Raw genomic sequence first — 22,683 nt, forward strand, 5'->3', positions numbered from 1 at the left:
CAATAATCATATATATAATACATTTAGCCAGTTTTGGCTGTAACTTTGTATCATCGTAGTCGACACTGGAGTCAGAATCCGTGTCGGTATCAGTGTCTACTATTTGGGATAGTGGGCGCTTTTGAGACCCCGAAGGTCCCTGCGACATAGGGACAGACATGGGTTGACTCCCTGGCTGTTCCCTAGCCTCAGCTTTGTCTAATCTTTTGTGCAATAAATTCACATTAGCACTTAAAACATTCCACATATCCATCCAATCAGGTGTCGGCGTTGTTGACGGAGACACCACATTCATTTGCTCCATCTCCTCCCTAGGAGAGCCTTCTACTTCAGACATGTCGACACACGCGTACCGACACACCACACACACAGGGAATCCTCTTATCTGAAGACAGTTCCCCCACAAGGCCCTTTGGAGAGACAGAGAGAGTATGCCAGCACACACCCAGCGCCAATGACCCAGGAAAAAACACACAATATGTTTACCCAGATAGCGCTGTAATCTGTATATTGCGCCAGTTATGTGCCCCCCCTTCTTTAAAACCCTCTTTCACCGTGGATAAGCAGGGGAGAGTCCGGGGAGCTTCCTCTCATCGCTGTGCTGTGGAGAAAATGGCGCTGGTGAGTGCTGAGGAAGAAGCCCCGCCCCCTCGGCGGCGGGCTTCTGTCCCGCTAAAATATCGAAAAACCTGGCTGGGGCTCTTTATATATACAGTGCCCAGCTGTATATATACACATTTGCCAGAAAAAAAAGGTTTTATTGCTGCCCAGGGCGCCCCCTTTGCGCCCTGCACCCTTACAGTGACTGCCGTTTGTGTGTGCTGTGTGGGAGCAATGGCGCACAGCTTTACTGCTGTGCGTTACCTCAGTGAAGATCTGAAGTCTTCTGCCGCCTCTGAAGTCTTCTTTCTTCTCATACTCACCCGGCTTCTATCTTCCGGCTCTGCGAGGAGGACGGCGGCGCGGCTCTGGGACGGACGGCGAGGGTGAGACCTGCGTACCGATCCCTCTGAAGCTAATGGTGTCCAGTAGCCTAAGAAGCAGAGCCTTGAAACTCACAGAAGTAGGTCTGCTTCTCTCCCCTCAGTCCCTCGATGCAGGGAGTCTGTTGCCAGCAGGCTCCCTGAAAATAAAAAAACCTAACAAATATACTTTCTGTCAGGAAACTCAGGAGAGCTCCCTGTAATGCACCCAGTCTCCTCTGGGCACAGTAGTAAAACTGAGGTCTGGAGGAGGGGCATAGAGGGAGGAGCCAGTGCACACCCATACCTAAAGTTCTTTCTTAAAGTGCCCATGTCTCCTGCGGAGCCTGTCTATCCCCATGGTCCTTACAGAGTCCCCAGTATCCTCTAGGACGTAAGAGAAAAACATGGTGTCTACCTTTTTCATGTCGACCTTTTGACCCGGTCAACCTAATGTCTGTCTAACATATGGTGTCTATCTATTGACTGTCTAACTATCAACCCACACCCGTGCTGGGAAGGGACGAGCAGGAGTGGGTTGAGGGCAGTAAGGGTGAGCTCAAGTAACGGGAAGATCTGGACATGACACAGGAGGAATCTCTCTTGTGGGTGCTTGAAGCTTAGTGCAGAATATGCACTCATGAGGACAATCAGAGCCTGCCTCTAATTGGATGGTTGCATCTGAACCCTATCTGGCTGCTATATTATAGGAAGTCATGGTCATCTATTCCCATTACTTGATATTTGCGTTTAGTCCGTGACAGTTAAGATTTCTATTTGACTTTTAAAGGGAAAGGAAAAAGAGGTTTGGTTTTAATTGAATTTACTTTGATTTTTTCTATTTGTGTCTGGATTTAATTGTAATTACATGGCAAATGCAACTTTCACATTTATTAACAACACTGTCCAGACACTATTCTATCTTATGTTTATGACACTTCATTACAGCATTGTATTGTGTATAAGTCTCTTTAGTGTCTTCCTGTGGATCATGCTTATGGGTTAGTGGCCCACCTGTTTGAACTTGAAGGTCACTGTAGTTTACATAGTCTTCTGCAACCTTCTGGAAAAGCTCATCTGGTTTACATACACACACACACAAAAAAAAACAATTAGCAAAACAAAAGCACAGTAATATCACAAAGTTATGCCATTATTATATACAAAAAAATAAAGTGATCTGCCACTAAGCTGCAGGTAATGCACACATGCAATATGCTGAACTGAAATGTCAGTACTGTAAAGCTAATAGTGTACTGAGGGTAACTTAAACATGTCTATAATGTTAGATGCATTAATAACAGCTCTTACCCACACTTTGTCCTGTTTTACTAGATGTCTCACACAGATGAGCTTTAATCTCTGTAAAAGATGAAACCAGGTTAAAACAATAGCTGCAGTCCGTTAAAGCGAGCAGAAGCCCCATCCAAAAAGCAATATGTATTATGAGCCAGGAGGATCAGTACAGCAACAGGGAATACCTGGCTGAAGAGAGAGTTTCAGGATATCATGTCTCTAATCCAATACCAGGGCACCCTCCATAGCTAGGTACACTTTGCTGCTGCCATCTCTCTTGGCCTAATAGAATAAATATTGCAATCTAGTTTTCCCAGCGGGTGCAATGAGCGACCTGCTAGATTGAGCCTGCATGCAGGCCAATCTAGCACTAGCCATAGCGCCGTGCGAGGCCGCGCATCGCTATCGCTGTGGGGGGGGGATTACACCCGGACAGATCATGCTTAAAATCGAAGCAATCGAGTCAGATTGCTTAGATTATCGCTCCGTGAGTACCCCCCTTTAGAGTGAGGATTATATCTTAATATTCCAAGACTGTATTCCTCAAACTATTGGGCAGATGTATTAATCTGGAGAAGTGATAAACCAGTGATAGGCACAAGCTGATAACGCAACAGTCAATTATTACGGATTTGAAAAATGACAGCTAGGAGGTGACTGGCTGGTGCGTTATCACCTTGCACTTATCACTTCTTTATCCCTTCTTCAGGCTTAATACATATGCCCCACTGTGCAGTAAGCTGCTGCCAGTATCACCAGCATTACAGCGACATCTAGTACACAAGGGGCACACAATGGCTATCACAGGCTCCACCACTTCAATCTCAAGGCTGTGGTGGCTGAAAACTTGGACAATGAACATCAGGGGTATTCTGGAAGCACAGTACAAGACAGAACTGTGCATGGAAAATACAATGCATGAGAGCCAGAGACTACAGCAATGTTTTTGGATATACACCCACTGACATTTATTGCATTAGTTTTGCTAGCTATAGCTACTAATGCTAAGAAAATGCATCTTAATGGGTATGACACTATAAGAAACCATTGCTTCTAGTGTCACCGTGTCCCCAGTCACTATTGCTAGTATTGTGCGAATATTTTAGGTGTCAGCATCGGGTTCTAGTGTTTTTTATGTTTTTGTGTTTCTTTTTAGAATTTACCGCAGCTAAATGCATAGTAAAATCTAGCGCAAACTCCTAAACACTAGAACAAATGCTTGTGAAAAGTGTTCACTATCTGCTTTTACTAGTATTAAGAATTCCAGTGGGTATGTGGCCTTACTGTCTGTGCTTAGAGAGTATCGTGTCCTTAATCTTACCGTCTGCATAATCTTGTACATCATGGAAATCAACCTGTCTCATGTTCCTGTCCTGTTCAATAAGGTCACTCTTTGTACCACAAATGTAAATCCTGCAGTGCTGGTAGCAGAAAGAAGCTCATTATTAGATGCGCCCTATTTAGGAGAACATTATAAAGCAAACTACAATAAATAGATATACCGACCTCTTCACAGTTTTGCAGTTCATTCACCCAGAACTTCACTCTTTCAAAACTGCTGCTGTCTGTGATATCTGTAACAAGAGTCAGGACTCTCAATGCTGCAATTTCATAACAGTTCATGTTATAATGTTTGCTCTACAAAGGCGGCTAAACTGGAAGTTCCAACCATCCAACCCCTCACTACAAGCCGTGCAGACATGGAATGCAGTATGAGAACATTATGCATGGCCGGACTCAAGACTCAGCTTTAAAATGTTTGGGGTAGATTTTTGGTTAAATGTAATATAGAAGGCTGCTGAATTATATACCGCTTTATTGTATGTCCAGGATACAAGCGGACTCCTGCCCTGGATTTAGTAGGACTACTCATTTCTTAAGAGGCAACAGGGTGCATCTAAGCTAGGTTTCCCTGTTTGCTGCTTTCTTTCCAGCTAAGGGGTCTAATCAATTGATCGGACAAGTCGTAAAAACTAAATTTTCCGACTTTTATAGGTCTAATCTGGATTCGACCTACTCAAGTCCGTTGCGTTTTTCCGACTTGTCGGAAAACATGTGGATCGGCAGATTAGCTGCGGATCCACGTATTTTGTCGGCTTTGCAGGCGTTTCCGACAGGTTTTTAGCTCGTTTTCGACAATGCTGATTCAAGTTTAAAAAAAAAGTTGGATCGGTATTGTCGAAAACGGGCAAAAACCTGTCAGAAATGCCCACAAATTGAATACTGAAGTGTCAGATCCTCTCTGTCGGAGGAGACCCTATATTAATTGAATACTGCAATAAGCAGAAAACAGAAGACAGTTTGGATTCAGATTAGCTTGTGGACTATGTTGTTACTTAAGCAAATTAACAAGACTTAATTATGATCCTCTGACCATCAGTGGTCCGTAGGACTTGTCAGCATACTCTGGGAGACATTCTCAAATGTCTTGAGCAGAGGAAAATACTCACAAAATATACAGAGGTGTAATATATCCTGCTTTGTTTTGACACAATGTGGAAGATGTATTAAGCCTGGAGAATGCATAAAGAAGTGATAAAGCAGTGATAAGTGCATGGTGATAAGGCACCAGCCAATCAGCCCCAATACGTAAATTAACAGTTATGAGCTGATTGGCTGGTGCATTATCACCTTGCACTTATCACCGCTTTATCACTTCTTAAGGCTAGGGCCACACATAGCGGCCAAGCGGGTCCCATTCAGGGGGACCCGCTTGGCCGCAAGGAGACTGCACATGGGCGCCTATGCAGGTGCCCACACATTTGTGGCAGTTCCGCTGCCGCCGAATCCAGCTGCGGGCCGGATGGCAGGACGACGGGATTTCAGTGTGAACACATACTTTTCAATGTATGTGTTCACACAGTGCGGCTGTGAAATCCCGTGTGTCACTGGCCGGATCCTGTTCTGCGGCATCCCGCAGAACGGGATCTGTGTGCACACAAAAAAACCCTCCTGGCCAAGCTATGTGTGGCCCCAGCCTTATGCCTTCTCCAGTCTTAATTTTATGTTCTCTGTACTTGTGAAAAGCTAATCTGCAGAAATGGAGACAGAAACATCTTTTCTCTTTCAGATTTGTTTCCCTTCACATTTTGCAGGTACAAGTGTTATGCAGCAATGCAGTCAGAATGTTGGCACCTGGAACCAAAGACACAGAAAGGCTAATTTCCTAACACTGCATAGACATGCCCCATGTGTGCTTAAGCCATCAACCAATCAGCAATTCGCTTTTATATATCTAGTGCAAATTAGGAAGTCTGGCTGCCATGGTATGGCCTAATGGGGGCTCTGCTAGCATCTTCTCAAACCACAGCAACCAACCATCTGTTACTACTAGTCTAATCTAAGTTAGACAATGGAAACTAAACTGCTCATTGCTAGCTACAGTTTAGTACAGCTTTCATCAATGTTAACAAATACTCAGCAATATTGTGCTGGGTAGAGACTTGCATGAATGCTCTGGGTATGCGTTACCGCTACTGGGGACCCCGGTGGTCAGTATTCCGGCCGTGGGATCCCCTTGCGGGATTGCTGCGCTCGCCACACTGCTGGCTCGGTGCGCTCGCCACAGTTTCTATTCCCACTCTATGGACGGGTTCACTACGGTATGCCGGCGGTCGGGCTCCCGGCAACCAGCATACCGGCGCCGGGAGCCCGACCGCTGGCTTACCGACAGTGTGGCGAGCGCAAATGAGCCCCTTGCGGGCTCGCTGCGCTCGCCACGCTACACGCGCAACGCTATTTTATTCTTCCTCCAGGGGGGTCGTGGACCCCCATGAGGGAGAATAAGTGTCGGTATGCCGGCTGTCGGGATCCCGGCGCCGGTATACTGTGCGCCGGGATCCCGTCAGTCGGCATACTGAAGACCACCCCTACGGACACCCACGATTGGGAATAGTCCCTGCTAGTCGGCATGCCGACTGTCGGAATTTAGAGGGGGGGCGGGATGTAGCCGTCGGTAATGTGACCGGTGGTCTCCTGACCGCCGGTCACACAACTACGTCCCGCATGAATGCCCACTAGCAGAATGGTGCCGATTCTACCTGAAAATGGGCACTTTATTATAATGTGAAGTGGATGTAAGCCATGGATTACGCTCAGAGGCCAACTTCTATAGCACAATAAGTAGGAAGCCACCCATGTCAGGACCCATGTCTACCAAATCCAGGAATCTGAGTAGGAATGAGTGAATGTAAAAATAAAACCATGCTTGTCCTTGGGAATAATAGAGATGCGACTTTTGCTCTATATGAAACATACAAATGTAGTAGGTCTCAATCTTCTTCAAATTCTAACATTAAAAATATTCTCACCATAGCAGACAATGGCAGCTCTGGCCCCCCGGTAATAAATGCGACTCATGGCTTCATAACGCTCGGAGCCTGCAGTATCCTGTGGGCAAAGACTGTAGCATCAGTGCGAGACAGAAAATCGCAGGAAATATTAAACCATAGTTTCTTCCACATTAAACATGGTTATACTGGGCAACCTGTGGGGATAACTAGGATTGTTGTGGTTTTATACATAGTGATTGATACTACAAAAATAAAACATTAAGATAATGGATTTCTCTGTTTTTACAGATGAGTCCTCCTATATCTAACATCAATACGCCACGCAGCGGGAGATGCCCGTCACGAGTGAGCTGACAGGTACTGCGCATTTCTACTAGAGTGGGCATCTTTTATTGACAAAAGTGCCTCTTACACCCAACATGATGTGGCTAGGACACACCAGGAGGCTGTGCTGATTACTTACTGTGAGACTGAGTTTGTATATGAAGCACAACAGAACTTGGCATGGAAAACAGCTGCAGCCGCTGCATTGTAGTCCTTCATATACAGATTCAGAGACTCAGTCGCACAAAGATTGAAGTCTTGCATATCAAATTAATCAGCACAGTCTCCTGGTGACAAGAAAGACGCCTGACACTAGCAGAGTTTCATGGGACCTGGCATGCCAAGAGGCAGTGTTTGACCTGACTGCAGCAAAGATGTATGGGGACACATCTGTATTTGGTATCCCAATGTGGAGGGTCATTCTGTTTCAACAAGAGCCATGGGGCAGATGTATTAAGCCTGGAGAAGTGATAAAGCAGTGATAGGAGCTGATTGGCTGGTGCAGTTAACTGTACATTTACATATTGGAGCTGATTGGCTGGTGCGTTATCACCTTGCACTTATCACTGCTTTATCACTTCTCCAGGTTTAATACATAAGCCCCAATGTACATAATACCCATCGTGCCCATACACTAGACGACTTGTAATAGATGATTTATCTTTAACGATTTCCCTTGAACTCCCCCGGCAGCTCCCTGGCAAACGATACAGTACAATGCACATAAGATATAGCTTACATCTACATTCAGGAGCATGCCGTCGTTGACTATAGCCTCAGATTTTCCCTGCAGCAGGGAAGATCAGAAGCTCCGACCAACGACCAGCAGGGCCGCGCATCGTGATAGTTAGCGTTCATGGACACTGAACGATCTGCACTATTATGAACGATTCGTCATTTCCATCCGTTAAAAACAGCCAAATCGCTCATAATATCGTCTAGTGTATGGGCACCCTAACATTGAAATGTGCAATTTATTAATCTAAAATGGTTATGAAAAATCATTCAATCTTTGTCATTAATGCAATAGACATTATGTACATTAGCTACTGTGCATAGGTTCCTGTGGCACTGATCTCATGTTATTATTATTATTATTATTATAAGAGCCAACATACTCAATGCTCGAAGCGTAATGCCACAGGATGTTACCTCAGGAGCACAGAGGAGCACACTGAGCATGCTCCTGCCAGTACATGGCCTGATTATAGAGCCAAATTGGCTAACCCAGTGGTTCACAAACTGTTTTGAATCACGGCGCCCTAGAGTATCAGAATTTTTTTCATGACACCCCTAGGCCAAAATTTATTAATGGGAAATGTAAAAAAAAAAAAAAAAAAATTAAGTAAACTGTGTTTATATGTCATAATTAGGTTTAATTATATGGTGAAGGACAATATTTGCTTCTGTTTCTCCACATATTTTATGACTGGCAGACACCAGCACTGGTTTTGCCTATTACATTGACCATTAATAATTTGAATTGGTTTTCTAACTCCAGCCCGAGGCACCCCAGGGTCCACAGCACACAGTTTGAGAAACACTGGGCTAACCTCATGAAGACTTGTATGAAAGGTACATACTGTATATGAAAGAAACTGTTCATCTGTAACAGATGGTAAATGTAACGTTGTTTAATGATGTGTTGTCTAGAGAGAGAACTACTGAACACACTTTTAGGGGGTATTCAATTAGTGCCGAGACTCTGCAGTCTCATTGCCAGTGTAACACAGGAAAGGACTACGTATAAAGGCAGTCATATGAAATTATTGCAAATACATCCATTTTAATGTAAATCCGGTTGAATTTTTATTTGCGTGGGATGAGTGGCTCTCATCTCCATTGTATAGATTTTTACTTTACAGGTTCCTTCTTGCAATTCCTTGTGTTTATATTCCAATTCATTTGATATATAATGATCATATTATTAATTCTTAGGAGTGTCTAATATATAGTTATGTGAGACTGTCACTTTATAAATAAATGTGCACATTTTAAAATATTTTTTAATCTGTGACAAACTGTTACTGTTTATTAGTGTTATATATTCAATGTAAGTGTATTTTTTTTACCTTTGTAAAATGTAATGCAGATTTAAAATGAGAAGAGGTCATGGGACCTAGCTATAGGGGCGCATTCAATTAGCGGCAAGGTTACTGCGACTGACGTTTTTGCCACATTCTCATCTTTTTTTAAATACCACGTGTGATCCCACGATTTGCGTAGTCAAATAAAAAATCCTGAAAACGGGATTACTGCAAAAATTGGTGCATAAAGTGAAACGTGAAAAAATGGGTACATTTGCCTGTACCCCCCAAAACAAGCTAAACTAACATCGAATAACAGTACAGAAGTTTATTATTGGCTATAGTAAAAGTATTTTGGGTACTTAAATTGGGTCAAATGGCTGTTATATACATTTTTTTCTCCTTTTCAATTACAATCAATTCTTATAACTTCCTGACATTGGTGCCGATTCAGAATGAGTCGCTGAAGTGCAGAAATAGCGAATTGGCAATTTCCACTGCGCGCATGGGCGAGTACTTAGATTGCGATTGCATGCAATCGCAGTGTAAGTGATGGCGTTGCGTTTTCTGGGTGTAGTTGTGGCATTGGGGGCGCAGTCCGGACAACAGAGGCTTGTCTGGACCGTTTGCAACCCAAAACATGGTGGCCCAGCGACTGCCTTCGCAGTCTAGGCGAAGGCAGGGGCTACCCTAAGATGAGAGCACTTACCTATTTAGCGAAATGCTTGCATTATTTTTTATTATTTTTTGAAGGGGGGGGGGGACGGCCGGCAGGCCGACATGTGGGGCGGCATTGTCCTCTGCTAGTGGACGGAGTTGTAGCTTTTTCATTTTTTGCAAAACTACGACTCATGCTGAATTAGGCCCATAGTTACATATGTAAGCATCCAAGGCTCTGCCTATTTATATTTTCTTCTTTGTTACAGGAGATAATGATTGTGGATAAGGCTACTTTGGAGTAGTCAGTAATTTTATATAATTAGCGATAACACCAAATCTTTCTGAGACATAATAAAGCGCTATCACAAATGAACATTCTAACAATAAAGGGAGGCAATGAAAACCTTTGTGAAGCTTGGTGCACAATAAATAAAATATATAGTCCCGTTAAACCTGTGTATCAATGATAGTTTAGTTTAGTGCTTACCCAGATTCCCAGCATCAAATTGCGTCCTCCCACATTCATCGATTTGGCAACAAATGCTGCACCAATAGTCTGAAAAAAGATAATTTAGTGCATTAATAAAAGAGAAAAAACGAAATCACTCTTACCCTATAACGCTACAGTACAATGACTAAATGTGACTGGCCTTCAATCTTCTAGTGTCTGTTTGCTGTATTCCATAGATGACATTTGCCTTCACTATGAGATAGAGATCTATATAATACGTGAATTGGATATTCTACTCAGTGACCACTCTAGTACATTTTACATACTTTTATGCCTCCATCATTATATTATTCAATGTCATACCGTATCAAGGTATTGGTTTTATCAATGATAATTTTGTACTCTTTTTACATTCATTGTCTTTTATGCTGATTAACATTTTTATGATGATCCAGTTTTAGGAAATTTTATGGTAGACTGACGTGTGTACTTATTATTATTATTATTATTATTATTATTATTCTTTACTTATATGGTGCCACAAGGGTTCTGCAGCACATAAACTTATGAGAAATCAGTGCTGTGACCATTCGACCAGACACCTTTTCAGGATACGTGTGTACTGCCCCGACATCTGTATACACAGATTCCCAATGTCAATGTCAGTGGGTGGGTCTGGTGGTGGTATTATGAACGCTTGATATTTTCGTGCAGGGTAAATATACCTGTTAAATGCATGGAATTTAATTGTTTAAGCGTGACACAGCCCTGTGCACAAAGTGAGGTCCATCCAAAAATGGTTTGCAGAGTTTGTTGTGGAGAAACTGGACTCATCTACCAGTAGAAACCTGACCTCAATCCCATAAAACACCTTGGGACGACTGAACTGCTGAGTGCCTGACCTCACTAACGCTCTTGTGGCTGACTGGATGATCACCACAACCATGCTCCAAAATGTACTAGGAGGCCTTCCCAGATGAGTGGAGGCTATTACAGCAGCAAACAGTGGGACCAACGCCATAATAATACCCCCAGCTTTGGAAGTTTAGTCAGACATTCCGTGCTTATTATTTAGAGATGCCCTGCTGTCATAGAAAAACCAGTTCTGTTTGTGCAGCTCAGCTCAGCTCACATACCAAGACACTCAAGAATGTGGTGATCCGAGACTCAGCTACAGGTGAGAAGCAATTTACATGCCTGAGTGCACTGTCTAACAGAATCAAAATTCTTGGCCACGCTCTCACATACCTGGACAAAGTGCAGGAGCAAGATCTCTCTCCCTTTCTCATCACCCATTACCACAAGGGAAGCAGAAACGCACTTTAACGAAGCCTGGCAGAAATCTAAGGACAGAGCTTGTAGGGAATACTAGGCTTAGAAAATAAACAAGAGATAACCTAAAAAAAGTAGACTATAAGTAGTAAAGAAGAAAAGTAACTACAAGCAAAATAATTAATGAATAGCAAACTAATAATAAAGTAATAATAAGATTTTACTCACCGGTAAATCTATTTCTCGTAGTCCGTAGTGGATGCTGGGAACTCCGTAAGGACCATGGGGAATAGACGGGCTCCGCAGGAGACTGGGCACTCTAAAAGAAAGATTAGGTACTATCTGGTGTGCACTGGCTCCTCCCTCTATGCCCCTCCTCCAGACCTCAGTTAGGATACTGTGCCCGGAAGAGCTGACACAATAAGGAAGGATTTTGAATCCCGGGTAAGACTCATACCAGCCACACCAATCACACCGTATAACTCGTGATACTATACCCAGTTAACAGTATAAAATATAACTGAGCCTCTCAACAGATGGCTCAACAATAACCCTTTAGTTAGGCAATAACTATATACAAGTATTGCAGACAATCCGCACTTGGGATGGGCGCCCAGCATCCACTACGGACTACGAGAAATAGATTTACCGGTGAGTAAAATCTTATTTTCTCTGACGTCCTAGTGGATGCTGGGAACTCCGTAAGGACCATGGGGATTATACCAAAGCTCCCAAACGGGCGGGAGAGTGCGGATGACTCTGCAGCACCGAATGAGAGAACTCAAGGTCCTCCTCAGCCAGGGTATCAAACTTGTAGAATTTAGCAAACGTGTTTGCCCCTGACCAAGTTGCAGCTCGGCAAAGTTGTAAAGCCGAGACCCCTCGGGCAGCCGCCCAAGATGAGCCCACTTTCCTCGTGGAATGGGCTGTTACTGATTTAGGATGCGGCAATTCAGCCGCAGAATGCTCCAGCTGAATTGTGCTACAAATTCAGCGAGCAATAGTCTGCTTAGAAGCAGGAGCACCTATTTTGTTGGGTGCCTACAGGATAAAAAAAACGAGTCAGTTTTCCTGACTCCAGCCATCCTGAAAATATAAATTTTTAAGGCCCTGACTACGTCCAGTAACTTGGAATCTTCCAAGTCCCTAGTAGCCGCAGGCACTACAATAGGTTGGTTCACGTGAAAAGCTGATACCACCTTAGGGAGAAACTGGGGACGAGTCCTAAATTCTGCCCTATCCATATGGAAAATCAGATAAGGGCTTTTACATGACAAAGCCGCCAATTCTGACACACGCCTGGCCGAAGCCAAGGCCAATAACATGACCACTTTCCACGTGAGATATTTCAAATCCACAGTTTTAAGTGGCTCAAACCAATGTGATTTTAAGAAACTCAACACCACGTTGAGATCCCAAGGTGCCACAGAAGGCACAAAAAAAGGGGCTGAATATGTAGCACTCCCTTTACAAATGTCTGAACTCCAGGCAGTGAAGCCAGTTCTTTCTGGAAGAAAATCGACAGAGCCGAAATCTGGACCTTAATGGAACCCAATTTTAGGCCCATAGTCACTCCTGACTGTAGGAAGTGCAGAAAACGACCCAGCTGAAATTCCTCTGTTGGGGCCTTCCTGGCCTCACACCACGCAACATATTTTCGCCAAATACGGTGATAATGGTTTGCGGTTACTTCTTTCCTGGCTTTTATCAGCGTAGGAATGACTTCCTCCGGAATGCCCTTTTGCTTTAGGATCCGGAATTCAACCGCCATGCCGTCCAACGCAGCCGCGGTAAGTCTTGGAACAGACAGGGCCCCTGCTGTAGCAGATCCTGTCTGAGCGGTAGAGGCCATGGGTCCTCTGATATTATTTCTTGAAGTTCTGGGTACCAAGCTCTTCTTGGCCCATCCGGAACCACGAGTATCGTTCTTACTCCTCGTTTTCTTATTATTCTCAGTACCTTTGGTATGAGAGGCAGAGGAGGGAATACATAAACCGACTGGTACACCCACGGTGTCACTAGACCGTCCACAGCTATTGCCTGAGGGTCCCTTGACCTGGCGCAATATCTAGTTTTTTGTTTAGGCGGGACGCCATCATGTCCACCTGTGGCCTTTCCCAACGGTTTACCAACAGTTGGAAGACTTCTGGATGAAGTCCCCACTCTCCCGGGTGTCGGTCGTGTCTGCTGAGGAAGTCTGCTTCCCAGTTGTCCACTCCCGGAATGAACACTGCTGACAGTGCTAAGACGTGATTTTCCGCCCATCGGAGAATCCTTGTGGCTTCTGCCATCGCCATCCTGCTTCTTGTTCCGCCCTGTCGGTTTACATGGGCGACTGCCGTGATGTTGTCTGATTGGATCAGTACCGGCTGGTTTTGAAGCAGAGGCCTTGCCAGACTTAGGGCATTGTAAATGGCCCTCAGTTCCAGAATATTTATGTGTAGGGACGACTCCTGACTTGACCAAAGTCCTTGGAAATTTCTTCCCTGTGTGACTGCCCCCCCAGCCTCGAAGGCTGGCATCCGTGGTTACCAGGACCCAGTCCTGTATGCCGAATCTGCGGCCCTCTTGAAGATGAGCACTCTGCAGCCACCACAGTAGAGATACCCTGGTCCTTGGAGACAGGGTTATCAGCCGATGCATCTGAAGATGCGATTCCGACCACTTGTCCAAGCGGTCCCACTGAAAGGTTCTTGCATGGAACCTGCCGAATGGAATTTTGCTTCGTAAGAAGCTACCATTTTTCCCAGGACTCGTGTGCAGTGATGCACCGATACCTGTTTTGGTTTCAGGAGGTCTCTGACTAGAGATGACAGCTCCTTGGCTTTCTCCTGCGGGAGAAACACCTTTTTCTGTTCTGTGTCCAGAACCATCCCCAGGAACAGCAGGCGTGTGGTAGGAACCAGCTGTGACTTTGGAATGTATAGAATCCATCCGTGCTGATGTAGCACTTCCCGAGATAGTGCTACTCCGACCAACAACTGCTCCATGGACCTCGCCTTTATAAGGAGATCGTCCAAGTACGGGATAATTAAAAACTCCCTTTTTTCGAAGGAGTATCATCATCATTTCTGCCATTACCTTGGTAAAGACCCTCGGTGCCCTGGACAGTCCAAACGGCAGTGTTTGGAATTGGTAATGGCAATCCTGTACCACAAATCTGAGGTACTCCTGGTGAGGATGGTAAATGGGGACATGTAGGTAAGCATCCTTGATGTCCAGGGATACCATGTAATCCCCCTCCTCCAGGCTTGCAATAACCGCCCTGAGCGATTCCATCTTGAACTTGAATTTTTTTATGTATGTGTTCAAGGACTTCAAATTTAAAATGGGTCTCACCGAACCGTCCGGTTTCGGTACCACAAACAGTGTGGAATAGTAACCCCGTCCTTGTTGAAGTAGGGGCACCTTGACTATCACCTGCTGGGAATACAGCTTGTGAATTGCCTCTAGCACAGCCTCCCTGCCTGAGGGAGTTGCCGGCAAGGCAGATTTGAGGAAACGGCAGGGGGGAGACGCCTCGAATTCCAGCCTGTACCCCTGAGATACTACTTGAAGGATCCAGGGATCCACCTGTGAGCGAGCCCACTGATCGCTGAAATTTTTGAGGCGGCCCCCCACCGTACCTGGCTACGCCTGTGGAGCCCCCGCGTCATGCGGTGGACTCAGAGGAAGCGGGGGAAGAATTTTGATTCTGGGAACTGGCTGACTGGTGCAGCTTTTTCCCTCTTCCCTCGTCTCTGTGCAGAGAGGAAGCGCCTTTGACCCGCTTGCTTTTCTGAAGCCGAAAGGACTGTACCTGATAATACAGTGCTTTCTTAGGCTGTGAGGAAACCTGAGGTAAAAATTTTTCTTCCCAGCTGTTGCTGTGGATACGAGGTCCCAGAGACCATCCCCAAACAATTCCTCACCCTTATAAGGCTCTATGTGCCTTTTAAAGTCAGCATCACCTGTCCAGTGTCGGGTCTCTAATACCCTCCTGACAGAATGGACATTGCATTAATTCTGGATGCCAGCCGGCAAAATATCCCTCTGTGCATCCCTCATATATAAGACGACGTCTTATGTTCGCAAAATAGTATCCCTGTTTGACAGGGTTACAGACCACGCTGCAGCAGCACTATCTGCAGGTCTCAGTCTAGTACCTGAGTGTGTAAATACAGACTTCAGGATAGCCTCCTGCTTTTTATCAGCAGGTACCTTCAAAGTGGCCGTATCCTAAGACGGCAGTGCCACCTTTTTTGACAAACGTGTGAGCGCCTTATCCACCCTAGGGGATATCTCCCAGCGTAACTTATCCTCTGGCGGGAAAAGGTACGCCATCAGTAACTTTTTAGAAATTATCAGTTTCTTATCGGGGGAACCCACGCTTTTTCACACTTCATTCTACTCATTGGATGGGGGAACAAAACACTGCCTGCTTTTTCTCCCCAAACATAAAACCCTTTTTTAGTGGTACTTGGGTTAATGTCAGAAATGTGTAACACATTTTTTATTGCCGGGATCATGTAACGGATGTTCCTAGTGGATTGTGTATATGTCTCAACCTCGTCGACACTGGAGTCAGACTCCGTGTCGACATCTGTGTCTGCCATCTGAGGGAGAGGGCGTTTTTGAGCCCCTGATGGCCTTTGAGACGCCTGGGCAGGCGCGGGCTGAGAAGCCGGCTGTCCCATAGCTGTTACGTCATCCAGCCTTTTATGTAAGGAGTTGACACTGTCGGTTAATACCTTCCACCTATCCATCCACTCTGGTGTCGGCCCACAGGGGGCGACATCCCATTTATCGGTATCTGCTCCGCCTCCACATAAGCCTTCTCATCAAACATGTCGACACAGCCGTACCGACACACCGCACACACACAGGGAATGCTCTGACTGAGGACAGGACCCCACACAGCCCTTTGGGGAGACAGAGAGAGAGTATGCCAGCACACACCAGAGCGCTATATAATTTTGGGATTAACACTATAACTGAGTGAATTTTCCCCAATAGCTGCTTGTATAAACAATATTGCGCCTAAATTTAGTGCCCCCCCTCTCTTTTTAACCCTTTGAGCCTGAAAACTACAGGGGAGAGCCTGGGGAGCTGTCTTCCAGCTACACTGTGAAGAGAAAATGGCGCCAGTGTGTAGCTCCGCCCCTTTTTCGCTGACTTTTCTCCCGCTTTTTTATGGATTCTGGCAGGGGTAATTATCACATATATAGCCTCTGGTGATTATTTTGCCAGCCAAGGTGTTTTTATTGCTGCTCAGGGCGCCCCCCCCCAGCGCCCTGCACCCTCAGTGACCGGAGTGTGAAGTGTGTATGAGAAGCAATGGCGCACAGCTGCAGTGCTGTGCGCTACCTTGGTGAAGACTGAAGTCTTCTGCCGCCGATTTTCCGGACCATCTTCATGCTTCTGGCTCTGTAAGGGGGACGGCGGCGCGGCTCCGGGAACGAACACCAAGGACGGGTCCTGCGGTCGATCCCTCTGGAGCTAATGGTGTCCAGTAGCCTAAGAAGCCCAAGCTAGCTGCAAGCAGGTAGGTTCGCTTCTTCTCCCCTTAGTCCCTAGTTGCAGTGAGCCTGTTGCCAGCAGGTCTCACTGTAAAATAAAAAACCTAACATATACTTTCTTTCTAGGAGCTCAGGAGAGCCCCTAGTGTGCATCCAGCTCGGCCGGGCACAGAAATCTAACTGAGGTCTGGAGGAGGGGCATAGAGGGAGGAGTCAGTGCACACCAGATAATACCTAATCTTTCTTTTAGAGTGCCCAGTCTCCTGCGGAGCCCGTCTATTCCCCATGGTCCTTACGGAGTTCCCAGCATCCACTAGGACGTCAGAGAAAAAGAGATATCAAAAAGTAAAAGAAATGTAAAGATAGAACGATAATGTAACACCCTATCTCTGTGTTGCCCAAATATAGGGGTCAATCCAATTAGCCACGATATCCTTCACTTTAAGGCGGGCCAAACTAGCTCAAAAGTGCTCGCTGCCCCACAGGGCAGCGAGTAATTTTGTGCATATTCATGCAGAAGCCAGGCAGGGGTGTATCTTCCTATTGGCCAGGATGGCACTCGCCAGGGGCACCAGCCGAGGAGGGGCGCCATCCATCAGCTATCAGCTATCCCCCCACCCCTGTGTAGTTCCTCACCAGCAGGGATGCCAAGTAATGATCATGGTATGCAGCAGCGGCTGCTGGGAGGTGTAGTTTACAGTATGTAGAGTTTCTTGTATGTATTGTGGTGCGGTGCTGGACCCCGGCGCCAATTACAGTGGCTGCTGCTGCATTCTTTGATCAGTAATGGGCATCCCTGCTGTTGAGGGTGGGGGGATAAAGCTGTTGCCTCTAAAAGTGAATCTACCTAAAAGTGCTGCCTTTAATAGTAAAATCAACATGGGGGCATATGTGTGTCTGGCACTGTGGGGGCATATGTGTCTCTGACACTGTGTGGGCATACGTGTATCTGGCACTGTGGGGGCATTTGAGTGTCCGGCACTGTGTGGGTATTTGAGTGTCTGGTACGGTGGGGGCATACAAGTGTCTGGCACTATAGGGGCATACGAGTGTCTGGCTCGGTGGGGGTATGTGTATCTGGCACTGTGGGGGCATATGTGTATCTGGCACTATACTCGGAGGCATAATGTGTATCTGACACTATACTGGTGGACATTATGTGCATCTGACACTATACTGGGGACATTATGTGTAATGAGAACTACTGTGGGTATTGTGTGTAAGGCTGCTAATTGTGTGTGTGCGCATGTGTAGTGGGTGTGATTCTATATTTATAGGTTGATATCATAATATAAAATTCCCAGGAGCATGCACGCCTTCCCATACATACATATAGATAGATAGATAGATAGATAGATAGATAGATAGATAGATAGATAGATAGATAGATATATGGGCACTACTGTGTGGCATAATGTGTATAAGGGGTACTACTGTGTAGTATAACGTGAATAATGTACATTACTGTGCTGTGTAATGTGAGCAAGGCACACTACTGTGGTGTAATTTGAATTGGGGTACTATTGAATGGCCACGCCCCTATTTCAAATGTGGGGGGAGGGCACCAGTCCTTTACTTTGCCAGGGGCGCTTGGGCACCTAAATACACCCCTGAAGCCAGGCTGTGAAGGGTGGGAGATTGGGTGCCAATGCCGGCATTTAAATGGCACGGCAATGCAACTTCGCACCATTCACAGTTAATTTGATTGATCCCATAGTCCTCATTGCACTCCCAAGTTGGCCATAAATAAAAAGATTATTACAGAATTAACCAACTTGTTTGATTGACCGTATTCCGGCATTTTGGGATAATCCATTGTTCTTATACATTACCAGACTAACATTTCAACCAGCCAACTTTGTATTTCTATGTGAATAAAGAGTCACATAGAAATAAAAAGGTTATTCATAGCAAAGCCAAACCAATGCAAAAACGGATGTAAACTGGAATCAGGATGGTGCAAAGTAACTTTGGGCGGGAAGGGATTGTTTCTAGCCTATTCAAAATAAATAGAAGTATATTAACGTTGTCATGATCACTCTTAGAAAAAAATGACGTTGCAGGATATAGCATGGTTGCCGGCTAACCATTGTATACCAGTAAGCAAGGGGTTAATGTATTTTGAAGCATGTCTAAGAGCACTGTTCTAGGCCACTTTAGGTGCCCTGGTGCCACAGAATAACAGTCAGCCTTTGTGTATAACTCAGTGAAGAACTTCACTCGTAACTTTCTAGGAATACACACAAACATATTGGAGCATTTTGGGGTTGGCTACTGTGACAGCTACAAGAAGCAGTCAGTACAGAGCAGGTTTCGGGGGAAGGGGGATCGGGGTGGCTCAGAGTGACAGTTACTCATTGCAGCCACAATGATCATGCGTGACAGCTGCTCATGGGGGTAATTCTGAGTTGATCGCAGCAGCAAGTTTGTTAGCAATTGGGCAAAACCATGTGCACTGCAGGGGGGGCAGATATAACATGTGCAGAGAGAGTTAGATTTGGGTGGGTTATTTTGTTTCTGTGCAGGGTAAGTACTGCCTGCTTTATTTTGATACAGCAATTTAGATTTCAGTTTGAACACACCGCACCCAAATCTAACCCTCTCTGCACATGTTATATCTGTCCCCTCCCCCCCCTGCAGTGCACATGGTTTTGCCCAACTGCTAACAAATTTGCTGCTACGATCATCTCAGAATTAGGCCTGTCAAAGTCGAAAAATATCGTTATTCTCATCGCCATGTACTAACCCCAATGCACATGCCCGCTGCTCGTGCACCCACTCCCCCATGCGTACGCATCCCCTCAGGTTGCGTAAGGGACGCTCCCACGTCGCCTGCGCGCGGGGATGTGCATTTACGGTAGAGTTTGTGTGCGACTAGCGAGCGACTTGATCGCTACATATTTAACCTTTATAATGTGTTTTGTAGATATTAATCCCCTTAATAATGTCTGCAAGTATGTTTAGTGTAAATGGTTCAGGGACCTGGGAATTCCTCTTTTCACGATACAAAGGGTCTGACAAAGGTTGAACAGTGGTGTCTGGTACCTAACTGAAGAGTATTTTATTAGAAACAAGCCGGTGCTGGTTAGGTAGAGATTAATCGCTCCTGCGTATAGTTATGTCTATGAGTAGTTTATGGACATTTACTGTATTTGCGGTTCATTATCCATGCGGCGGGAATCTTGAGGATACCTCCCATCTGAGCAGTTTGAAAAAGTCACAGCCCACCTGTTCAAATCCACCTATGACCTTTTGTCATAGTGCAGAGAGACATTCCTGTGTCCAATGAACAATGAGATTGTAGGGCCCATTGTATTGTATTGTACAGTATGTTGTGTATATAAAGACCCCCATAGCCAGACCAGCCTCACTTCTCTCCACAAGGTTTTCCCCGTGATGACTGAGAGCTGGTTTCCAGATAGCGCATGCGATTCATTCCCACGTGTGTAAGTTTTTCTCTGTGGCCATTTCGTTACTCTGTATGTATGCAATTGTTCTTTTGTAGCTAACCTATAAGTGTTTGCCATTTATCCTCTTTCTGTTTATTTGTATTTGCAATCGTTTGCTAGTGTTTGTATTTCTACTTAGTTATTGTGTTTAGGTATTAATGTCAGGTCTGTAGTGTATGAACTGTATCTGTTTTCCCCTTTTTACGTACTAAATATCGTCAGTAAAGGTGTTGGAACCTTAGCAAGGAGTGTGTGTTTCACTAGTTAGTATAAAGGTTTTTTTTTAGCGTCTCAGTCGCTCAAACAGCTTTCATATCATAAAGGTTAATCAGCGTTACATTGTGATAATATTACAGTACTAAGGTTTACAGTATAAGCATACCCTTATAGTGTGTTGTTACAAGGTTGTCTGTGTGTAAATCAGTGAGCGTCAGCGCCGCTCGTATCCCGCTCTCGCGGTACAGCGTCTGCTACGCTATTAGCGTAGCATTACGGTACTCGGGCCGCCTATAGCGTGCTCGATACCAAGCGTAAGCCGTGAGCGAACGTGCCGCTCGTGCGTCTCGACCACGGCCTAGCGTCTGCTACGCTAAGTGCGTACCATTACGGCACCTCGTGCGCCTATTGCGTATGTTGTCTTTAATAAGTATATTGCTTAGGTTCAAGATAAATAATTAGCTTTATCAGGCCCCACGTTAATGCTAAAGTACATGCGTATATTGGTGACAGTTGATTAGATTGCTGTATCTGTTGCGAGCACTGTACTTGAGTGTCAGTGGTGGTGAGTGCACAATGAATATAAGTGAGGAGTATGGTTATACCTGAGGGAGTGTGGAAATACAACATGGGCGGAGGGTGTGCATGTAGTAGAGGCGTGTTCCTAAGTAAAGGAGTGTACCTCAGCTTCTTTTTTAGTGAGTGGAGTTACAGCCAGTGGCGTGTGCTAATCACCTACACCGATGTGCATATACATGGGCTCACCTGGTGACATATTTTGTCACTTAAGGAAAATAGATAATAGATTTGTAAACCCATTACTAGAATTGTTCCTAAATCAAAGGGTAATATAACGACAGTAGAATAAACTAGCATACAAGCAGAGCTCTTGCTGTGAACATTTACGAATAGTATTTGGGCAAGAAATAACAAGGTTTATAAAGTATGTGTGTTGCTGTGTGCAGATGTGTGTGTGTTTGTTCATGTCTTACAGACAGCCTGACTCAAACTACAATCTGGTTGCGAGATGGGCTATGATATGGCTGCTCAGTCAGACACAGGGCGATTTTATATGACCTGTGCATCTCTTATTGCCAAAAGTCCATAAGTGACCACTAAATTCAAAGTACAAATTGGCTTATACAAAGAGCAAATAGGAACATTAACAGATATACAGTATATGAAAATGTTTTAGGAAATGATCAGAACTGAAGATCTTTAAGACAAGGTTATGATTGTGCAGGACAATTTATAACTCCTATCTGTTTTCATTTTAGGTTTATTGAAAGGGCTCACTCACAAAATGGCTGATGGCAGAAACCAACAGCATGAACTGTACAGCAAGTGTGAATAGATTTGAACATCTATTATTCTGAATATAGGAACATATTCATATTATATATCTATTTGCACTTGTGTGTGTGTGTGTATATATATATATATATATATATATATATATATATATATATATATATATATCTATCATGGTGGTCTTATCATGGGATAATATAACTAAACAAGAAAATAAAATTAAAGATAACCATATGGTCCCCTTAAGCCTAAGGGTGAATTACATTTTTATTTGTGCTGGCCATGCACTCAACCTCCCGTCTAAAGTGACAGGAGATCGGAACTTACAATTCAGAAAAAAAAAATCCTGCGCTGATTGTGCCCAGACAGACCGGATTTAGCCATGTAAACCGGGCGTGAAGCGAAAAGTGCCATTTGGGCATATCTTTTCACTAATTTCTGCTCACCAGCTCAGGGAGCCATTCGCAACCGAATGATGCAACAATTTAATTGTGCCATCTAGTGGCAACCGGCGTGAATAACAATTGAATCTTCCCCTATTTTATAACTTTATCCTTCATTTATAATTGTTTATTTAATTTCATATAGAGGTGACTGAATGTCATGTTAGCAGAGTTTTTCTGGATATTCTAAAGGTTAAAAAAAAATATGAGACTAACAAAATAAACAGACACGCTCCAAATTCCCGGGTTTTTGCACATGAACGCGCATCATCCCGGGAATTTGCCATGTGTGAAAGGTCCCAACCCAGGAACACGTTCCCCAGTTGCCGACCCTGCAATTCTCAGGGGAAGACAACCTGGCTTAGGTCTGAAAGGTGCACCTGGGAATTTGCTCCCACCTACATGCCTCTGATTGGCGCTGGACTGGAAGGTGCAGGGCTGCCTGGAGGGGGAGTGCGCCGGCTGCTGTTGTCCGTGCTGCA

At 44.9% G+C, this 22,683-nt stretch overlaps 1 protein-coding gene across 1 annotated transcript in view; it reads right to left on the bottom strand.

Annotated features, from left to right (window-relative positions):
- The window catches only part of RAB24 (RAB24, member RAS oncogene family), an 82,752-nt gene that overhangs the window by 18,555 nt on the left and 41,514 nt on the right, over window positions 1–22,683 (bottom strand). The window contains exons 3-8 of the mRNA XM_063927959.1: window positions 10,049–10,117; window positions 6,569–6,647; window positions 3,765–3,832; window positions 3,580–3,679; window positions 2,274–2,324; window positions 1,977–2,039 (exon numbers count right to left, since the gene is read on the bottom strand). Of these exons, the coding sequence (XP_063784029.1) occupies window positions 1,977–2,039; window positions 2,274–2,324; window positions 3,580–3,679; window positions 3,765–3,832; window positions 6,569–6,647; window positions 10,049–10,117 (430 nt within the window). The remainder of the gene's footprint in view (window positions 1–1,976; window positions 2,040–2,273; window positions 2,325–3,579; window positions 3,680–3,764; window positions 3,833–6,568; window positions 6,648–10,048; window positions 10,118–22,683) is intronic.

The sequence above is a fragment of the Pseudophryne corroboree genome, chromosome 6, assembly GCF_028390025.1.
Source record: "Pseudophryne corroboree isolate aPseCor3 chromosome 6, aPseCor3.hap2, whole genome shotgun sequence".
NCBI lineage: Eukaryota > Metazoa > Chordata > Amphibia > Anura > Myobatrachidae > Pseudophryne > Pseudophryne corroboree.